The following is a 21,887-nucleotide window of genomic DNA, read 5'->3' as shown; positions in this document are numbered from 1 at the left end:
CTTAAATGTATTAGTTAAAATAGCATGGCAACTATTTTCAGCCACCATATGAATTTTCTGAGACTCTCCATGAAGATGTTTCAAAATTCATTCTTATTGGTCCTGCCATTGGTCAATCGTCTCCTCAATGATAGTGATTAAATACCTAATGCTTTAGATAAAAGGGGGATGGGCGTTAGTTTTCTTATGTTTAGACCTCTCTTTTCCTGATAGCAATGGGATTTCCTAGATGGGAAAGTGAGGACAGGGCTGTTTGGGATTAGAAAATGGTGAAGAAAGCCACAGACAGTTGTTTGGTGGATTTTAACTCTTTCCTCTGACCAAGTTTTGAGCTGCTCAATTTCAGTTATAGGGGATCGCAAGGCCTCTGCCATCCTCTCTCTGTAGTTTTGCATACTTGGTTTCCTCATTTAGGAATCCTATCTTCTCACCTCTAAATATTATTCAAATGTTAAGTGCTACCCCTATGTGAAATCTTACTGTTCTCTGCAATAACAACAACACTACTACCAAATAATAACAATAGCTGAAATTATTGAGCCCTTTCCATATGCCAGACACTTTTCTAAACATTTGATGTGTGTTAGGTCATTTACTTTTCCCAAAACTTAATGAGATAGGAAACATTTCATTCCAGAGTTATTTTTCTCAAACATAGACTATGTCTTTACCATACCTCTAACTGAGCCCTTTCAGTGCTTGCCATTGTATTCAGGACAAAGGCTGAATTTCTAGCCTTGTGTTCAGGGACTTCTGGGATCTGGTCCTATTACCAGATGTCTCTCTATTACGTGTCCTACATTCTACACCCAATGCTATAGTCACATCAGATGTCCTGCTATTTTCTGCACATACAGTTTGACTTTATGTATTTGTTCTTTGGGACAACTAAATTTTTCAGTCCAAAATAACCTTTCCCCAAATTAAACTTTCATGCCTCAGTCCAAATGTCATTTTATTTATCTAATCAACTTAGAAATATGAAGATTAATAAGTCATGTTCCTTGCCCTTGAAAATCGTACATTCTAGAGGTGATACTGGCAATATGAACACTTGCATAAATATGAGATACTGTTCTCTCTCCTTAACCAGGATGAATCAGACCCTCTCTGATCCTGTACCCTACTCAGACACTTACTCATTTCTGCCCAATTTTTACCTGCTTTCTCATTCATAAGCTCTTTGAAAGCAACAAAAGTATGTAAATTACTAAACAAATGTACGCTGAATGAGAGATTTGGTTGAATGAATGAGACCAGCCACATAGAGCTGATCTAAGCATGCCATACAGAGCCTTGATTCAGACATTTTCAGAGAGATGGTTGCAAATATTACAGTCAAGAAAGAATGCTCTAGGAATGTCCCTGTTGTAATCTCTAGAATCATCTAATGAGTCTCTTTTAGTACATTCCTCTATATGGTGCAGTCGTTATTGGGATTGCCATGTTGATTGAGCTGGAATCTACTTGATATAAAAACAGGCAGGAGCTCAGGTGTGGAGTCAAAATGATTTGGGATCAATTTAGGGCTCTGCTAAGATACTTAATAGGAATGTGACCTTGGGCCAGTTTCTTAACCCCTAAAAGTTTCAATTTCCCCCTCCGTAAGACGAAGACAAAAAATGTGTCTCTGGTTTATGAGGATTAAATATGATATCTCTCTTAGAAGTGTCTGATACATAGACTTGAGCTTCTAATAATCTTTATTACAAAAAGCACCCCACTAATACAATGCCAGAAACTTTATATACTTTTTTGTCTTAGACACTGCTAGTTTCATATGCAGCTATAGAGACATAACATTCAGTAACTAAGCAAAATGACAAAAGCCCGCAACGCTTGCTAACTGTGTTAAGTAACTGTTGGGGGTTTGGCTTTTTTTTTTAAAGTTAAGATACCCAGAATACTGGATGATTACACAATCTAACACACCATCTAATTAAAGTAACTGTACACTCCTTGAAGTTTCACGGTGTTGGGAGTTATATAGCATGGAAAAGCATTTGTCTTTTCTCTTTGTCAGGTTTCCTTTAGTGAATAGGAAGGATAATACTTATCCTTACTTTCAGTATCAAGTTTAATGTCAGCTTTGTTTCATTGCTTATGGAAAAAATATGATAAAGACCTTGGGGAAAGGAATTAGCTCAACATTTATAAAATAAGTAAAAGGATAATTAAAATGCCAAAAAAATCAAGAGTTCTCTATGATTATAGCAAAGGGGAAATATCATTTACATAGGGGGTTAAATGGCAGTTTAGAAGCACAGATGAAGTAAACAGCACTTTTTGTAAGCATAAGTAGCTATGTGCTTTAGTAATGGGTTTAATAGAAATTTATCATTATTTCTTTTGTGGTCATAAAATTTCACACAGCCTTGAGGAAAAACAATATGAGAAATATGTGATTTTGTTTTGCTCGTGTAGAAGGATCGGTGTAAGCAAATGTGTATGTGCGTGTGTTTTGTTTTGTGTTCACAGTTTAACATAGACAAAGAGGCTGGGGAAAGGCAGATTTATCACCGGTATTGCATGGAGCGTGCCTCAGTCCATTGTGCTCATGTATTCACCACTGTTTCTGAAATAACAGCAATAGAGGCAGAACACATGCTGAAGAGAAAGCCTGGTAATTATTACCCCTGAGTTTGTCACCGATCTATGAGAATTTTGTTTGAAACAAAACTGCATAAAATAATAATAAGAGGAAAAATTGCATTCACTATTACCACTCAAATCTTTACACATATTCTAATTCTCATTTTCAGTAGATTTGTTGAACACTAAGCTATATCTGGAACATACTAGTGTACAATCTGTGCTTGTCAAATAGTCTATGCTTAAAATGCCCTAGTTCTGAACTGGGTTGTCATAGTGACTTCCTGTGTGTAAGCAAGCTGAGTTGATTTTTCTATTTTAAGAAAATGAAAGTCCAGAAAATATCAGAAATGTGAGTGATACTACCCTAGTCCTACATCTTAGAACATCGCCTCATTGGTCCTGTTTAGTAGAAATCTGTTGTTTTACTTCTCCCAAGATTTTCTTGTAAGTTTTTCTGGGAACTATCCCCAGACCCATCCAGAGGTTGTAATGCCAAGAGGCATGTTCATAAAACATGACACTGTCACCTGACCACAGCTGATTGGTCCAGAGGTAGACATCTGACATAAGCTGGACCAGTCAGAATGCTCTCATAAGAAGGAGTCTAAACAGATGAGTCTGTTTGAATGCAGTCTTGTATAACAGAAATGTCACCTTGGAAGCTGTTAGCAGTGTCCATTTTCCCATTATGTTGCATGAGATGCAAAGAAAGTTAAACTACAGTGAAGTACAATAAGAAGCAGAAACAGTTTGAGAGAGAGAGAGAACTCTATACTTTCCACAGTGATTTAGATCATGGTTTAAACTAATTCCTGAGGCCCAGCTAAGTCTTTGCTATGAGACACTCCAGCATCTTATTAATAAATCCCTCCTTATTATACTTAGTGTTAGTAGGTTTCTGTTACTTGCAACCAAACAGTCCTAATTAATACATCCTCCTTGCTTGATTGCTGTGGTCTTGTCTCTAGCTGTCTTTCTTTCAGATACCACTTGAATATCAGAGAAAGCAGATCAAAGTTCTAGATAATTAAAAAAGAAGAATCCAAGTAATTTGAATAGTGGCAGCCTCAAGATCCTATGCTATTCTTTTTTCTTTCCAAGGGTTCTCTTGGATTCACTTTTGTTCTCACTCTCATGTCTCTTACAAGAGTTTGCTACATCAATATGCTCACTTGTTTCTTGGATCTTCCTTTTTTCCCCTGTCTTCAGTATCCTTTTCTGTGCTTACAAAAATGCTTTGTTTTTTTCTATTCTAAAATAAAAAATTCTCTTGAAGCCACTACTCTGTCAGATGTCTACACAATCTCATTCTCCCTCCTTTTGTTAAATATTTTAGAAAAATAATCCATAGTTCTTCCACTTACTCACAGCTCCTTCAACTCTAATTTCCAACCTCCAACACTTGGTCTAAAATTGCTTTTTCAAAAGTCACCAAGTTCAGAATTCTGTAATTTTCTTTATGTTCCTTGACATTCTTTAGCAGTTAAAGGTGGCAGATACCTCTGTCATTCCTTACTTTTCATGACATTACATATTCTAAGTTTTCTCAAATATGATTCTTTTCTAGTGTCTCTAATAGTTTCTCTACTATCTTCCATCTTTTAAAAGCAGACATTCTCCATGATCAGATTCTGGATCCTGCTTTCTTTATATACTATTTTCTTAACTTCCTGTTTTCTTTATATACTATTTTCTTAACTTCCTGTTTTCTTAAGGGGATTGCTGTAGGATAGGGGTGAAAACTGTGGACTTGTTGCCAAACTGCCTGAATTCAGTATCAAAATGACTTTGTGTTGAATATATGTCACTAGCTGTATGACACTGTGAAAGTTGCTTAAACTCTCTTTGCCCTAATTGCATAATGGAGCTGATAATACTATCTCTTATCCAGAATTGTTGCAATGATTAAATAAGTTACTACACGGGAAGAACTCAGATCAGTGCCTGGTTCACTGTAAAGGTTCAGAAAATGACAACGATTATTATTTTCTATGGATCAGACTTTTCCCAGGCTCTCATCTCTATTTCTGCTAACTTCACTTGGAGGTTCTACTAGAACTATAAACCACATAAGCTACTCCATTTCTGACTAGTAAAAGAATCACGCGGTGGCTCTGATTGAAATTGTGAGATCCCTGATGCTTTGTTGTTCAAGAAGGTCCACAGAATTTAAATGGATTATTAAACACAAAATTTTTCCTAAGAGCATTCTGAGAAAAAGCATCATATAGCACATCATGACTTTGTATTTTTTAGATTTTTCAAAGTATGTATTTTGAATTTTTGAAACTTGAATGATGTGAGTTTATTGCTTATATAAACAAATTAATCATATTTTTATAACTAATTTAATTAATGAAAACACTGAATTCAGAGCAATACCAACTCTAGAGTGGAACTGCTCACAAACTGAAGAAAGCCTTACTAATATAGTAAACATTGAAAGGATCATTTGAAACATTATTTGTAATAATTAGATTCCAGATAAATATTTTTACTCTAGAGACAAAGCTACAATTTTAATTATGTCATTACATGTGTCCATATGATTCCATATCTATCAATGAAACATAAAGACATTTTTTGAAACTTATGTCTTAAGCCACGTAGGCAGTGGGGAGCTGGAACCAGCTCATCTTGGCTCACAAGAGCCAATTATTAAATTTCAGGAAATTTGTGAGCTGGTTGCTAAACACAGACATGATTAAAAATTAAATTATGTAGACCAGAGCAACAGCCAGCTCTACCCACCACCAGTCCCTCCCATCAGGAAACTTACAAAAGCCTCTTAGATAGCCTCATCCACCAGAGGGCAGACAGCAGAAGCAAGAAAAACTACAATCCTGCAGCTTGTGGAACAAAAACCACATTCACAAAAAGATAGACAAGATGAAAAGGCAGAGGGCTATGTACCAGATGAAGGAACAAGATAAAACCCCAGAAAAATAACTAAATGAAGTGGAGATAGGCAACCTTCCAGAAAAAAAATTCAGAATAATAATAGTGAAGATGATCCAGGACCTTGGAAAAAGAATAGAGGTAAAGACTGAGAAGATGCAAGAAATGTTTAACAAAGATCTAGTAGAATTAAAGAACAAACAAACAGAGATGAACAATACAATAACTGAAAGGAAAACTACACTAGAAGGAATCAATAGCAGAATAACTGAGGCAGAGGAACGGATAAGTGACCTGGAAGACAGAATGGTGGAATTCACTGCTGCGGAACAGACTAAAGATAAAAGAATGAAAAGAAATGAAGACAGCCTAAGAGACCTCTGGGACAACATTAAACACAACAACATTCGTATTATAGGGGTCCCAGAAGGAGAAGAGAGAGAGAACGGACCCGAGAAAATATTTGAAGAGATTATAGTCGAAAAACTCTCTACCATGAGAAAGGAAATAGCCACCCAAGTCCAGGAAGCAAAGAGAGTCCCATACAGGATAAACCAAAGGAGAAACATGCCGAGACACATAGTAATCAAATTGGCAAAAATTCAAGACAAAGAAAAATTATTGAAAGCAACAAGGGAAAAATGACAAATAACATACAAGGGAACTCCCATAAGGTTAACAGCTGATTTCTCAGCAGAAACTCTACAAGCCAGAAGGGAGTGGCATGATATACTTAAAGTGTTGAAAGGGAAGAACCTACAACCAAGATTACTCTACCCGGCAAGGATCTCATTCAGATTCGATGGAGAAATCAAAAGCTTTACAGACAAGCAAAAGCTAAGAGAATTCAGCACCACCAAACCAGTTTTACAACAAATGCTAAAGGAACTTCTCTAAGTGGGAAACACAAGAGAAGAAAAGGACCTACAAAAACAAACCCAAAACAATTAAGAAAATGGTAAGAGGAACAATACATATCGATAATTACCTTAAACGTGAATGGATTAAATGCTCCAACCAAAAGACACAGGTTTGCTGAATGGATACAAAATCAAGACCCATATAGATGCTGTCTACAAGAGACCACTTCAGACCTAGGGACACATACAGACTGAAAGTGAGGGGATGGAAAAAGATATTCCATACCAATGGAAATCAAAAGAAAGCTAGAGTAACAATACTCATATCAGATAAAATAGACTTTAAAATAAAGAATGTTACAAGAGACAAGGAAGGACACTACATAATGATCAAGGGATCAATCCAAGAAGAAGATATAACAATTATAAATATATATGCACCCAACATAGGAGCACCTCAATACATAAGGCAACTGCTAACAGCTATAAAAGAGGAAATCGACAGTAACACAATAATAGTGGGGGACTTTAACACCTCACTTTCACCAATGGACAGATCATCCAAACAGAAAATTAATAAGGAAACACAAGCTTTAAATGAAACAATAGACCAGATAGATTTAATTGATATTTATAGGACATTCCATCCAAAAACAGCAGATTACACGTTCTTCTCAAGTGCGCACGGAACATTCTCCAGGATAGATCACATCTTGGGTCACAAATCAAACCTCAGTAAATTTAAGAAAATTGAAATCATATCAAGCATCTTTTCTGACCAAAACGCTATGAGATTAGAAATCAATTACAGGGAAAAAACTGTAAAAAACAGAAACGTATGGAGGCTAAACAATACATTATTAAATAACCAAGAGATTACTGAAGAAATCAAACTGGAAATTAAAAAATACCTAGAGACAAATGACAATGAAAACACAACCATCCAAAACCTATGGGATGTAGCAAAAGCCATTCTAAGAGGGAAGTTTGTAACTATACAAGCCTACCTCAAGAAACAAGAAAAATCTCAAATAAACAATCTAACCTTACACCTAAAGGAACTAGAAAAAGAAGAAAAAACAAAACCCAAAGTTAGCAGAAGGAAAGAAATCATAAAGATCAGAGCAGAAATAAATGAAATAGAAACAAAGAAAACAAGAGCAAAGATCAATAAAACAAAAAGCTGGTTCTTTGAGAAGATAAACAAAATTGATAAACCATTAGCCAGACTCATCAAGAAAAAGAGGGAGAGGACTCAAATCAATAAAATTAGAAATGAAAAAGGAGAAGTTACAACAGACACCGCAGAGATACACAGCATCCTAAGAGACTACTACAAGGAACACTATGCCAATAAATTGGACAACCTGGAAGAAATGGACAAATTCTTAGAAAGGTATAACCTTCCAAGACTGAACCAGGAAGAAATAGAAAATATGAACAGACCAATCACAAGTAATGAAATTGAAACTGTGATTTAAAATCTTCCAACAAACAAACGTCCAGGACCAGATGGCTTCACAGGTGAATTCTATCAAACATTTAGAGAAGAGCTAACACTCATCCTTCTCAAACTCTTCCAAAAAATTACAGAGGAAGGAACACTCCCAATCTCATTCTATGAGGCCACCATCACCCTGATAGCAAAACCAGACAACGATACTAAAAAAAAAAGAAAATTACAGACCAATATCACTGATGAATATGATGCAAAAATCCTCAACAAAATACTAGCAAACAGAATCCAACAACACCTTTAAAGGGTCATACACCAGGGTCATATGACCCTGGTCATATCCCAGGGATGCAAGGATTCTTCACTATACAGAAATCAATCAATGTGATACCCCATATTAACAAATTGAAGAATAAAAACCATATGTTCATCTCAATAGATGCAGAAAAAACTTTTGACAAAATTCAACACTCATTTATGATAAAAACTCTCTAGAAAGTTGGCATAGAGGGAACCTACCTCAACATAATAAAGGCCATATACGACAAACCCACAGCAAACGTCATTCTCAATGGTGAAAAACTGAAAGCATTTCCTGTAAGATCAGGAACAAGACAAGGATGTCTACTCTCACCACTATTATTCAACATAGTTTTGGAAGTCCTAGCCATGGTAATCAGAGAAGAAAAAGAAATAAAAGGAATACAAATTGGAAAAGAAGATGTAAAACTGTTGCTCTTTGCAGATGACATGATACTATACATAGAGAATCCTAAAGATGTCACCAGAAAACTACTAGAGCTAATCAATGAATTTGGTAAAGCTGCAGGATACAAAATTAATGCACAGATATCTCTTGCATTCCTGTACACTAATGATGAACAATCTGAAAGAGAAATTAAGGAAACACTCCCATTTACCAATGCAACAAAAAGAATAAAATACCTAGGAATAAACCTACCTAGGGAGACAAAAGACCTGTATGCAGAAAACTATAAGACACTGATGAAAGAAATTAAAGATGATACCAACAGATGGAGAGATATACTATGATCTTGGATTGGAATAATCAGTATTGTGAAAATGACTATACTACCCAAAGCAATCTACAGATTCAATGCAATCCTATCAAATTACCAAAGGCATTGTTTACAGAACTAGAACACAAAATCTTAAAATTTGTATGGAGACACAAAAGACCCCGAATAGCCAAAGCAGTCTTGAGGGAAAAAAACGGAGCTGGAGGAATCAGACTCCCTGACTCCCTGACTATACTACAGTAATCAAGACAATATGGTACTGGCACAAAAACAGAAATATAGATCAGTGGAACAAGACAGAAAGCCCAGAGATAACCCATGCACCTATGGTCAACTAATCTATGACAAAGGATGCAAGGATATACAGTGGAGAAAAGACAGCCTCTTCAATAAGTGGTGCTGGGAAAACTGGACAGCTCCATGTAAAAGAATGAAATTAGAACACTCCCTAACACCATACACAAAAATAAACTCAAAATGGATTAGAGACCTAAATGTAAGACTGCACACTATAAAACTCTTAGAGGAAAACAAAGGAAGAACACTGTTTGACATAAATCACAGCAAGATCTTTTTTGATCCAACTCCTAGAGTAATGGAAATAAAAACAAAAATAAACAAATGGGACCTAATGAAACTTAAAAGCTTTTGCAAAGCAAAGGAAACTACAAACAAGATGAAAAGACAATCCTCAGAATGGGAGAAAATATTTGCAAACAAATCAACGAACAAAAGATTAATCTCCAAAATATATAAAGTCCATGCAGCTCAATATTAAAAAAACAAACAACCTAATCCAAAAACGGGCAGAAGACGTAAATAGACTTTTCTCCAAAGAAGACATACAGATGGCCAAGAAGCACATGAAAAGCTGCTCAACATCACTAATTATTAGAGAAATACAAATCAAAACTACAATGAGGTATCACCTCACACCAGTCCGAATGGGCATCATCAGAAAATCTACAAACAACAAATGCTGGAGAGGGTGTGGGGAAAAGGGAACCTTCTTGCACTGTTGGTGGGAATGTAAATTGATACAGTCACTATGGAGAACAGTATGGAGGTTCCTTAAGAAAACGAAAAATAGAATTACCATATGACCCAGCAATCCCACTACTGGGCATATTCCCAGAGAAAACTATAATTCAAAAAGACACATGCACCCCAATGTTCATTGCAGCACTATTTACAATAGCCAGGTCATGGGAGCAACCTAAATGCCCATCGACAGACAAATGGATAAAGGAGATGTGGTACATATATACAATGGAATATTACTCAGCCATAAAAAGGAACGAAATTGGGTCATTTGTAGATACGTAGGTGGATCTAGAGAGTGTCATGCAGAGTGAAGTAAGTCAGAAAGAGAAAAACAAATATCGTATATTTACACATATATGTGGAACCTAGAAAAATGGTACAGATGAACCGGTGTGCAGGGCAGAAATAGAGGCACAGATGTAGAGAACAAACATATAGACACCTAGGGGGGAAAGTGGCAGGGGGTGGTGGTGGTGGTGGGATGAATTGGGAGACTGGGATTGACATGTATCCACTGATGTGGATAAAATGGGTGACTAACAAGAACCTGCTGTATAAAAAAATAAATAAAAGAAAAAAATTAAATTATGTAAACTTACAATTAAATATTATACTAAAAACAAAATTAATACTCAAAAGACATCAATTCCTAATTATTTTACTACATTTTACCGTGATCAATACTCTCGTTTATGTCTATTGCATTTGTACAGTGGAAATAGTATGTAACGGTGTTACTTTGTATCTCTTTCCAATTCTGTATTCACATTAGTAGCTTGAAATCAGTCATGGTGGGAGTATTTACGCCATGGAGATGGGCAAATACTTCTAATAAAACATCTTTCTCTCTCTCTCTCTCTTTTTCCTGCAGTGCTGGATACCACTGCTTGTAGGCCTCTACGTGGGAGGTTATTCTGCACTAGAAATAAAGATGTTAAAAGACCTCATTGACCTAATTCTTTAGGCTAATAAACTGAGACAATTAATTTCAAGACACATCTTTTTTTTTTTAACTTATTTTCTTGAAGTATAGTTGTTAGTTTCTGCTGTATGGCAAAGTTATTCAGATATGTATATATATATCTTCTTTTTCACAGTCTTTTCCATTGTGGTGTATTACAGGATATTGAATATAGTTCCCTGTGCTGTACAGTAGGACCTTGTTGTTTATCCATTCTACATATAATAGTTTGCGTCTGCTAATCCCAAACTCCCACTCCATCCCTCCCCCAACCTCCACTCCCTTGGCAACCACAATTCTGTTCTCTATGTCTGTGAGTCTGTTTCTGTTTCGTGGATGAGTTCATTTATGTCATATTTTACATTCCACATATAAGTGATATCACACAATATTTGTCAAGACACATCTTTTATTTTTAATTGTTTGTGAAGCAGTGAGAAAATTCCAGAGGAATTAAAGTCATAATAATGTGGTATTCATAAACAGTCTTGCCTTCTCCCTCTTTGTGGACAGTACAGCTGCCTGACATAGAGGATAAGGATGTAGACTCCAGGGCTAGGCCGCCTTGGCTTTAAACTCCCAATCCATCCTTCCCCCACCCTTCACTCCCTTGGCAACCACAATTATGGTTATCTGACCTTAGCAGATAACCTCTCCGCAGGCCAGTTTCTTCATCTGCAAAATGGGGACAGTGAAAAGAACTTACTTCATATGGTTTAATGAAAATTAAATTAATAGGGTCTACAATAAAGTCTGGCTCAAAGTAAGCCTGAGAGAAATGTTATAGAAAGAGATACATTGTAAGAGGGGTCTGTCCGCTATCCTGATCAGTAGCAAATGCCCAATTACTTAGTAAAAAATCATAAGAACAGCAGTTCTTTTTAAAATTTTTTTTCACAACAAATGACCAAGAAGCCTGGGTTGATTTTGTGGAAGCATTTCAAGGGAATAGCCTGTTAACTGTAAAATATCCTTCAAAATGATAGCATACTTATACTTCTAGCTCAAATCTCCACTGCAAAAATCTTCATTGCCATGTGCTAATTTTTTTATTCCTTTTGTTTTTACTGCTACTATATACAATAACCCATGAATTCAACTCAGTAGGTGATTTCCACCATATACTCTGAGCAGTGCCTCTCTTTCTTATCACAGACCAATATTCTGGAAAACCAAAAATGTCTCCCTGCCCAAGCAACAAAATCTTCTAGGTAGAAAGACTCAGCTACGTATTAGACCTAAAGGGCTACTTTTCCAATGTTCCGTATGGACAGAACACTTCCCACACATTTAACCAAAATAAAATGACAAGAGGTAGTTTAGTGCACAGCACAGTTAAAGCTACAACAGGTGGAAGCAGACTGCACGGACACTGCTGGTCCTCCTGACACGTGTGCTCTGGAACAGATTCTATTGACAACTCTGTGCCTCAGTTTCTGCCTCTGAAAATGCAGATAGACACCCCGGCTTTATTGGCTGTTGCAGGGATTAAATGAGTTACTTGCAAGGTGTTTAGAGCAGTGCCTGGTGCACAGCAAGTGATCAATAAATGAAAACTCTAACAATGACTATTTTTGCTATTCATGTATTTCATAATACCCATCACTCAATGTTATTTCAGTCAGATAGTCCTGATTTTCTATGTCAGCAATTTATTATAAACTTTTATGAATTTTCAATACTATGATAGTCAGAGACTAGAAATGTTAATAGACACCTAACTAGATAGATTTAAAAATACTGTTTTGTTTTGTTTTTTGACAATGCTACCCTCTCTCAAAAGAGCTTTTTCGTGATGATTTTACTTTGCTTTTCCAGATGTAATTACTCCAAATGGCTTGAATGTTAAGAAATTTTCAGCAGTACATGAGTTTCAAAATCTCCATGCCATGTACAAGGCCAGGATCCAAGATTTTGTTCGAGGTCATTTCTATGGGTATGATTTCCTTCACTGAAAAAAAATTAGCGTGTGATGTTAGGGATCTGGGGTATAGAGAAAACAGGGTTACTAAAGTAAATGTTTATCTTTCCTAGTCCCCTTTGTACTTTAACAGAACTCATGTGTACATTTTGTTGCTGTTGCTTTATTTCATTGGAACCTGTTTTGTTTTGTTTTAGTCATCTGGACTTTGATCTTGAAAAGACGTTGTTCCTCTTCATTGCTGGGAGGTATGAGTTTTCAAACAAAGGAGCTGACATCTTCCTAGAATCCTTATCCAGGCTAAATTTCCTGCTGAGGGTAAGAATGATCTAGAATGCCATACAGTATTTTTTTATAAGAGGACTTTCTTCTGTGGGAAGTAAAGAAACTTCTGGCTTCGTAAATAGATTTCAAAAGAATATACGATTTTGAAGACTTAAAATGACAGCCTTATTCTAAAAGTGACTTTGGTCTTTCAATTAACATATTAGGATTGCCACACTGTTCGCTTGTGTATTTGTGTATGATGTCAGGTATTTTTTAAAGAGAGCCACAAGCTTATCACATATGTGCTATTTTTTTTTTCAAGAATCATAGGAGCAACATTTTATTGGAAATGCTTCTAAAAGAATATTTTTATGTTAATTTTAACTTTTTCAATTTTTATTGAAATATAGTTGATTTACAATGTTTCAGGTATACAGCAAAGTGATTCAGTTATACACATATATAAATATATATACTCTTTTTTTTACATTCTCTTCCATTATAGGTTATATATGTGCTATTTTTAAGATGACCATATAGCACCCCTTTTCCCACCTGTCCCCAAAGAGTTTGTAAACAATTGAAAGATAAATATAGAGAAATTAAGCAAACAGAGACAAAACCTCACCTTTTTTAAAACCAATAAAAACTATAATGGAAGATATGGCTTGGGTGTATGGCATCAATAGGCTTCCTAATATTGGACCTCGGTATTAAACTTCTTGGTATTAGACATCCAATCACAGGCAGCTCTGGCCATTGCCATCCTCCCCAACCAGAGCATGTCTTCAGAAGAACATGTGCAACACGTCTGACAGCCAAGCAGTTTTCCTCTGTAGAACGGGGAAGACACTCACAAAATCTATTCCTATCCCAACTCACTTGCCATGCCTCTTCCTTGAGATTGAAAGTCTTGAACTGTGAAACTAGGAGAGGTCCCACCACAAAGAAACATGAAGGAGGGAAAGGAGATGCCCATCCCAACAAGGTGGAATCATTTTTTGCTCAGGAGGGTGGGGCTTTATAGGTTCCAAACTAATCCAGCAATAAAACCTGTGCGAATAGAAGTACCGTGTCATAGCTACTGATGAAAGTTATTGGCTTATTTTCGAATCCCATCACATAAAAATATAGAATAAGTAACAGGAAAATAGGGGAGACTAGTGTAGAAGTCCAATCTTATTGAGATACTGAGACAATCTAAACTCTCCTGAGCTCCGTACTGCTCTCCAGTTCAGTTTTTATTTCTTGGACATAGATTTAGCCTTGCCTTAGAGCAGACATTGTACCAAGTATGCTAAAAGATTTACTAAAACCACATTAATAAAAACCCAAGCCTGTAAAATAGGGTTGAAGGTCAGAAAGATTATTCAAGAATAAACTACAATAACCTTATTTCACAGTATTTCCTGATACGTATCTATTCAACAAGCTTTACAGATGGACTCACAACTATATCAAATATGTATTGTGTTTAGAGACATTATTAATCAATTTATCCATACCTTTATTAATTATTCACTTTATTCTTAGATGTCAAGTAAAAGCCAGTTTCTATTTTTCTAGACATCAAAGACAATTACAGTCTTTGGAGAAATTAAAAGAAGGCATTCTCTTTCCATATAGTACATTTATTCTTTAATGGCACATTGGCTACTTGTGGGGTGAGTTTCCTATTCTATGGCTCCTGTAAATGTTCAAATAGAATTTCAGGTCCTAGAGAGCAGAGACCACAGATTAGATGGTAAAGTGTCCCACATTCAGGAGTAAGTCATTTCAGAATACAAAAGCATTCATCTGTTCACAGTTTTAAGTTTATGCTTTCATTCCCACAGCTGTTTGGCATGTCATTTCCTTCTGAGAAATTCCAGGTCAATGGTATTTATTGGAATAGGAAAAGTAAGCAGATTGTAGAGTCAAAAAAACACCGGTTGACTCCCAGTTTTGCCAATAACCTCTGATAGGAGCTCAGACAAAATTTTGAAACTCTTGTGCCTCTCTTTTGAAATTAATGAGGAGAGTGATAGCGATTGTGCAGTTACTACCAGGCTTGGGTTAAGTTATGAGTTTAAAGCACCCAGCACAGTGCCTGCCACACCAAAAGTTCTGGGCACATGCTCGTTCCCTTACTTTAGGGCTAAAAAAAACAAAACGCAACATCATGAGAATCAAGACATTTAACAGAAAAATGTAAATAATCTATTTGTGCAAATCCATGTAAATTAGCTATAAGAAATAGAATAAACCCAAACGAAATCCTCATTAACTTTCCAACCTGAAATTTTAAAGAATATTAGCTCACATTTATGTTATTTTTTTAACCACAGAAAAGCACAGTGATATCAATAGCAATTGCTCTATATTTTAGATGATCGATGTCATGAAAATATTCTATGTGTGGATTTTTAAATTGTTAATTGACAAATCTTGATTGAATGCCATATTTAAATTAAAATTTCTGAAAAAGCCTCAAGACAGTGGGTGTAATTTTTTTGTCAATCATGAATAAGTATTCTTTTTATCTCAAGATATTCAAAGCACTCTTTTTCACAGTTTAAGGTCCATCTGTCACATAGTTTATTTTATCTTTGATAGTTGACTCTGTTGTGTTTTCTAATCCTTCATTAGATGCATAAAAGTGACGTCACCGTGGTGGTGTTTTTCATTATGCCTGCCAAGACAAATAATTTCAACGTGGAAACCCTGAAAGGCCAGGCAGTGCGAAAACAGCTATGGTAACCTCACATCTTGTACATGTTCTCAAGCAATAGACCTAAAGGGATTTTTTTAAGTGCATGATTTCTGATCTATTTCCTTAACCTGTTTTTTTTCATTAAGATTATTATAGCACACATACTACTTGGTTCTCTTCTCATTGGGCTACTAAATGTTAGATTATGTCATGCCTATAAAACTGTGTTAATATAGAAACATTGGAGTGAGCCACCATGGAAGGATAAGGACTCTATAGCTATTTTTAAAGATGGGTTGAATTTAAAACAAAATTTTATTATGGAAATGTTAAAACATATGCCAAAGTAATGAGATTAATATAATGCTCCCCTACCTGCCCACAGCCCAGATTCAACAATTAGCAGCGTATTCCCGATATTACATCGATACCTCCGTCCACTCCCCTTCCCTTCCCCTCACCCTCTCCTGATTATCATCAAGCAAAAAATTGTTACATTCTCTGCACTGGTCAGGGTGTTCAGCTGCCTCAGCTCTGGAGGTTTTAACTCAGGCTAAACTGGCAAATAGGAAAAGAACAGAAGAGGTGATACAGAAGAGACCTGTAATTTCAAAGCCTGCACTGACAAAACAACAGCACTGTCATGGCAAAGAAAGACTTAAAACGGTGACATTGTTTAAGTTGTGAATCTTTCTGCTCATACAGGGACACTGCACATTCTGTGAAGGAAAAGTTTGGGAAGAAACTGTATGATGCATTATTAAGGTAGGTGCTTGGAACACTGAACACTTCAAACGTTTAGGGCTTCACTACTCAGACTTAACCATTTAGACATTGTATTTATTTTGTTCCAACTGTAAAGGAATTAGTAGCCTTTGAAGATGTTTTACATCATGTGAGCAGATTTTGTTTAATCCTTCATCTGACAAATATTTCTAAACAGTTTGCACAAATGAGAACATATTTATATATACAGATAGGTTCTAGTTCAATGGAAATCTGATTAAGGGTTAATATGTCAGTCTGAAGCTGAGGGAGATTTCATGAGGTTTTTTTTTTATAATTTATTTATTTATGTTTGGCTGCATTGGGTCTTCGTTGCTGAGCCAGGCCTTTCTCTAGTTGCAGCGAGCGGGGGCTACTCTTTGTTGTGGTGCGTGGGCTTCTCATTGCGGTGGCTTCTCTTGTTGCGGAGCTCGGGCTCTAGGCACCTGGGCTTCAGTAGTTGTGGCGCACGGGCTTAGTTGCTCTGCGGCATGTGGATCTTCCCAACCCAGGGCTCGAACCCGTGTCCCCTGCATTTGCAGGCAGACTCTTAAACACAGAGCCACCAGGGAAGTCCTTCATGAGATTTTAAGTCAAAATATATATTGACTTCATGTATATTAAATCTATGTTTACCTATATATTAGATTAACATATATTTATTAATTAACATTAATTAATGTTAACTAACACATTTACTTAATAAGTAATATATAGTATTTAAATAAATAATAAATAAAATATATAAAATGTATAAGTAAAATAAAATCGAAATAAAAAATCAAATTAAAATGTATTATAAAATAATAATATGTACAAAATATATGGATTTTGTTACCATATGAAGAGAAAGCTGTGTTGTCTCCTGATGCATGGTGGCATCATTTCTTGTTACCGGTAAAAATATCAACTTATAGGTGGACAAGTTATGGCCACTGTAGAACACAGTACTTAGGGGTGGGCAAAACACAATGAGAATGTCCTCCTGATCATCAACATGAATGCTTTAAAAATTAATTTCAATTTTCTTCTATGCCAGCAAAGGTGTTCTTTTATCAAACTTCCTCAAACTTTAGGAATTTGTGAGCTTCATCAGGAACCTTTGTTTGCTTTACATTTATTTTTAAATTGCTTGAAACGGTGTCTAACACATAGGAAGCACTCAATTAGTGCCAGCTGTTTTTATTTTTATTATTAAAACTGTTTTCCCCACAGAGGAGAAATTCCTGACATGAACAATATTTTGGATCGAGACGATCTGACAGTTATGAAAAGAGCCATCTTTTCAACTCAGGTAATAAAGGAAAAAGTGCCCATCACTTCCCATAGTTGTTAAAGTCCATTTAGATCAATATCTTAATGTATTGGAGCGGACTGATTTGGGAAATTTTTAAACCTGAGAGCTAGAAAAGTCCTTCTTAGGTATTTACCTAAATGACGCCTTTGTAAGTTCTCTTTCTTCAGTGCATTTTCAGGGCTCCTTTAAAAAAATCTCATGGAACTTGTCTTTGTATCTATTTAAAAAATTCATTTGGAACCAATATGTCCAATTGAAAAACGATGTATATTGCAATGACACCAAAAATACCTCCTAAAGTTTTCCAAAAGCATAGAATTCGGAGTCACTATAGAGAAAAGGTGAATGTTTCTCAGTCGAGTGGAATTATTATAAAAAAAGGAAAGATAAGTGTGTTAGGCTTGTACGGGAATCTTGTCAATAACAGCGAGGCGTCAGAGGACTGCCCCCTAGTGGGAACCGGCAGAGTAGCTCATCTGGAGTCAAGCTTCCAGGACATTTATTCCAAATAAGTCCCAGGAGCGCTCAAGAAGTCTAGGCTTTTCATAGAGTGGCTGCAGGTGAAAAACACAAGTACCGTATGTTCACAGTATGGGAAGGAAGTTCTTTATCCTGTTATCCTCCTCTTAGTGGCATGAAAGACCTTAGTAGTATTTCAGACCAGAAGGCATAAAGGTTGGATATCATGTCGCCAATGACTTATTGTTGAAATTAGTCACACTTGTTAATTCTTTTCACAAACTGACATTTTCTTCTCTCTGTTCCTTCAGCGGCGATCTTTGCCCCCGGTGACGACTCACAACATGATTGATGACTCCACAGATCCCATCCTCAGCACCATTAGAAGGATCGGGCTTTTCAACAGCCGTACAGACAGAGTCAAGGTACAACTAATTGTTTGCGTGGGGCACTTCAAAATCATACAGAATAGATTTTTTGAGAATTTATTAGAAGCATCCCTTTTTGGTTGTAACGTCTATCAGAAATATTGTAAATAATATTTTGTTTCCTGTCTTGAGCAATTAAAGAATGACTATTTTGGTATCATTCTTAAAAATTGAAGCCTATTTATGGCTTTGAGTTGTAATTTAGCTTTCATTTTCATTGTACAATACTGTCAGTAAGCATCAGGAAATGGTCTCATTTTTAATGAAACACATATAGTCTAAGAATTGCTTTATTAATGAATCTCTGAGATTAACATGAACTGTCTTTGTTTCTTCTTGATAAAGTTCAACTTAAAAGCAGAGTATGAGGAGCTTCCAGTTTCAGAGAATGTGGCTAATGATGGTTTTATGTAATTTTCTACTGACCAATTCATTCTTTTGACTCTTGGGTTTCTATGATGACAAGGGACAGGGTTAGGTACATGAATAAGACTTGGTTTCTGCCACCGTGGAGCTTAATCTCTGTGATGTTTACTGAGGGCATGTCATGTTCTAGGCATGGTGCTAGGCATGGGAGACAAGGGTGAACGTGTCAACAGATAATTGCTTATCCTTACTCACTTCCATTCACCAGCATTTAAGATCAAGTTGTCACAAGCTTTTACCAATCTTTTTGAAGGGAAAGGTCTCACCGTCCCTTCTTTCTTTCACCTTTAGCAGATCTTATGAGTCCCTTCATACTGGCCTCGAATATAGATTTTGACCCATTCTTACTTCTTTTCCTTCAGATTCTAAGGGTTTTTCTGGGATCTTATTTCCTCCCACTTTCTTAGGAAATGTGCCCTGTTTACCCTTCTTCATATTGTAGGCTTACTAGCTCCTTCCCTTGCTGTCTACAAATATTTCTTAAATTTTTCCACATGAAAGAATAAACTTTACCTTAACCCTGTCTCCTCTTGATGTTTCTAAATGTTTTTCTACTCTTCTCTGCAAAGTTTCTTGGGAAAATATAGTCTATTCTTAAATGTATTTCTCATCCCACACTCACTCGTTAATGTAGGTATGAGTGGATATAATGGAGACAAATTAAGGACCTACTGCAACAGTACAGGTGAGGGATGCTGAGGGCCTCTTCCAAAGGCCTTATCAGAAGTGCTGGAGAGAATGGAATAATGGGAGAAATGGTTGCCTGCAGAACGGACCATACTTCAGTGACCAGTGGACACTGAGAGTGAGAAAGAGGGAGAAGGCAAGGCTTCAGTATGTAACCCATACTTTCTAAAAACTAAGGAAAGGCTTCAAATGAAGTTGGTTTGAGGGTCATGTCATGAATGGAGTTCAGTTTTTGATATATTGAGTTACGTGTGAGATATTCAAGTTGAGATGCTTAATATGTACTTGGAAATCATAGGTCTGGGGTTTATAAGGACAGTTGTGAGGGGAGCTATTGGCGTGTGGGCAGTAGTGGAGACCAAGGAATGACGACCCTGCCATGCTGGAAGACCAGGTGGAATGAATGAAGGAAAGTGTTGAGCCAAGGAAACCTCAAGAGTTAAGAGGGGGGACTTCCCTGGTAGTGCAGTGGTTAAGAATCCACCTGCCAATGCAGGGGACACGAGTTCGATCCCACATGCTGCGGGGCAACTAAGCCACAACTACTGAGCCTGCTCTCTAGAGCCCGCGAGCCACAACTACTGAGCCCGCGTGCCACAACTACTGAAGCCCGTGCGCCTAGGGCCCATGCTCCACAACAAGAGAAGCTACCACAAGGAGGAGCCTGTGCACTGCAACGAAGAGTAGCTCCCGCTCGCTGCAACTAGAGAAAGTCCGCGTGCAGCAACGAAGACCCAACGCAGCCAAAAATAAATAAAATAAAAAATAAATAAATTTTTAAAAAAAAGAGTTAAGAGGGGATTAAAAAATGAAAGTTCAGGAAAAGAAAGAAAGGGAAAAATATCTCAGAAATCAAGGCAGGAGAAATTTTCATAATAGTAGGAAGAGCTCGTAATACAGCATTAAGTGATACAAGCTGTTTATAAAATGTTCCATACTGTGTTAACCCTTTATTTCAAACATATTCTACACACCCACCTACCCACATATTGTATATACTGCCCTGTGCCATAGAATTATGGGTGATTTTTGTTTCTCATTTGTGTTTGTGAATTTCCAAATTTTCAACACCTAGTGCACCTATAATAGTCAGGCTGCACATTTTCCCCTGGAAATGCAGGACTCTATCTGCCAAGGATGCACCACCCTTTATGTTTTTCAGCAGGATTGGATCCACAGAGTGTGTCAACACTTACTTGGCTTCATTCTCATGTAGTTTACCCCAGACTGGTCCTTCTCAATTTTTTGTCTCTTGGAAAGAAAATAGTGGGAGCAAGAAAGCCTCTTATTTCCCTGTCGATTTCTGTTTTTCTCAGAACCTTTCATGTCACATCCATATCTAAATTTGTGAACCTTCCTCTGTCGATCTGTCTGTGCCTGGCACTTATAATGTACAATAAATACAGATTGATGTTTAAAAAAGTGTGATAACAGTGAGGCAATTTCCCAGGAATGGACGAGTAACTTATTTCCTAAACATATTAAACACTTTCATACCTCTGTGTACTTGCTGATATTATTTTCTCCTTCTGAAATAACCTTATCTCTGTTATTTTAACAATTCTTTTGGGATCCAACCTAAAAGTCCTCTCTTCCTTACACTTTTCCTCAATATACATTTGTCTACTCCAGACAGAACAATGGTTGCCTTACCTGTATTCTCAAGACACTTTCTATCTTCTGCAATTATAGGAATTATCACATTGAATTCTATATATTTTAATTTATGTGTCCATTTTGCCAGAGACTGTGGGTTCTTTGAGGCAGTGATCATGTCTCACCTATTTTCTAAGTGTTTTTCCTCTGAGAAGCAGACACCGAGACAGGAGTAGATATGAAAACACTTATTGGCAGAAATGCCTGTGAAGGGTAAAGAGGTTGAAAGCAAGAGCAGGCAGGGAGGTGCAGCCAGACACAAGGAAGAGAGAGCAAAAAGGAAGGATGAGCTAGGAAGAGCCTTAGATGGCAGCCCAGTTTTTAAAAAGTCTCAGCCTTATTATCTTTTTTTTTTTTTTGCAGAAAGAAAAGTCAACTGTAATTAACAAAACACTAGAATTCATAAAAATTAGCAACTACACAAAAAATGTACAC

At 36.6% G+C, this 21,887-nt stretch overlaps 1 protein-coding gene across 2 annotated transcripts in view; it reads left to right on the top strand.

The window, feature by feature from the left end:
• Positions 1-21,887, top strand: part of GYS2 (glycogen synthase 2) — a 58,885-nt gene that overhangs the window by 21,187 nt on the left and 15,811 nt on the right. For both annotated transcript variants that reach the window (XM_036865546.1, XM_036865545.1), the window contains 7 exons: positions 2,479-2,623; positions 12,673-12,790; positions 12,973-13,093; positions 15,671-15,777; positions 16,440-16,499; positions 17,715-17,793; positions 18,567-18,680. In XM_036865546.1, coding sequence (XP_036721441.1) covers positions 2,479-2,623; positions 12,673-12,790; positions 12,973-13,093; positions 15,671-15,777; positions 16,440-16,499; positions 17,715-17,793; positions 18,567-18,680 — 744 coding nt within the window. The remainder of the gene's footprint in view (positions 1-2,478; positions 2,624-12,672; positions 12,791-12,972; positions 13,094-15,670; positions 15,778-16,439; positions 16,500-17,714; positions 17,794-18,566; positions 18,681-21,887) is intronic.

Source organism: Balaenoptera musculus, chromosome 10 (genome assembly GCF_009873245.2).
Source record: "Balaenoptera musculus isolate JJ_BM4_2016_0621 chromosome 10, mBalMus1.pri.v3, whole genome shotgun sequence".
NCBI lineage: Eukaryota > Metazoa > Chordata > Mammalia > Artiodactyla > Balaenopteridae > Balaenoptera > Balaenoptera musculus.
The sequence above is the reverse complement of the archived record's forward strand: the minus strand, read 5'-3'. Positions and strand labels throughout refer to the sequence as shown.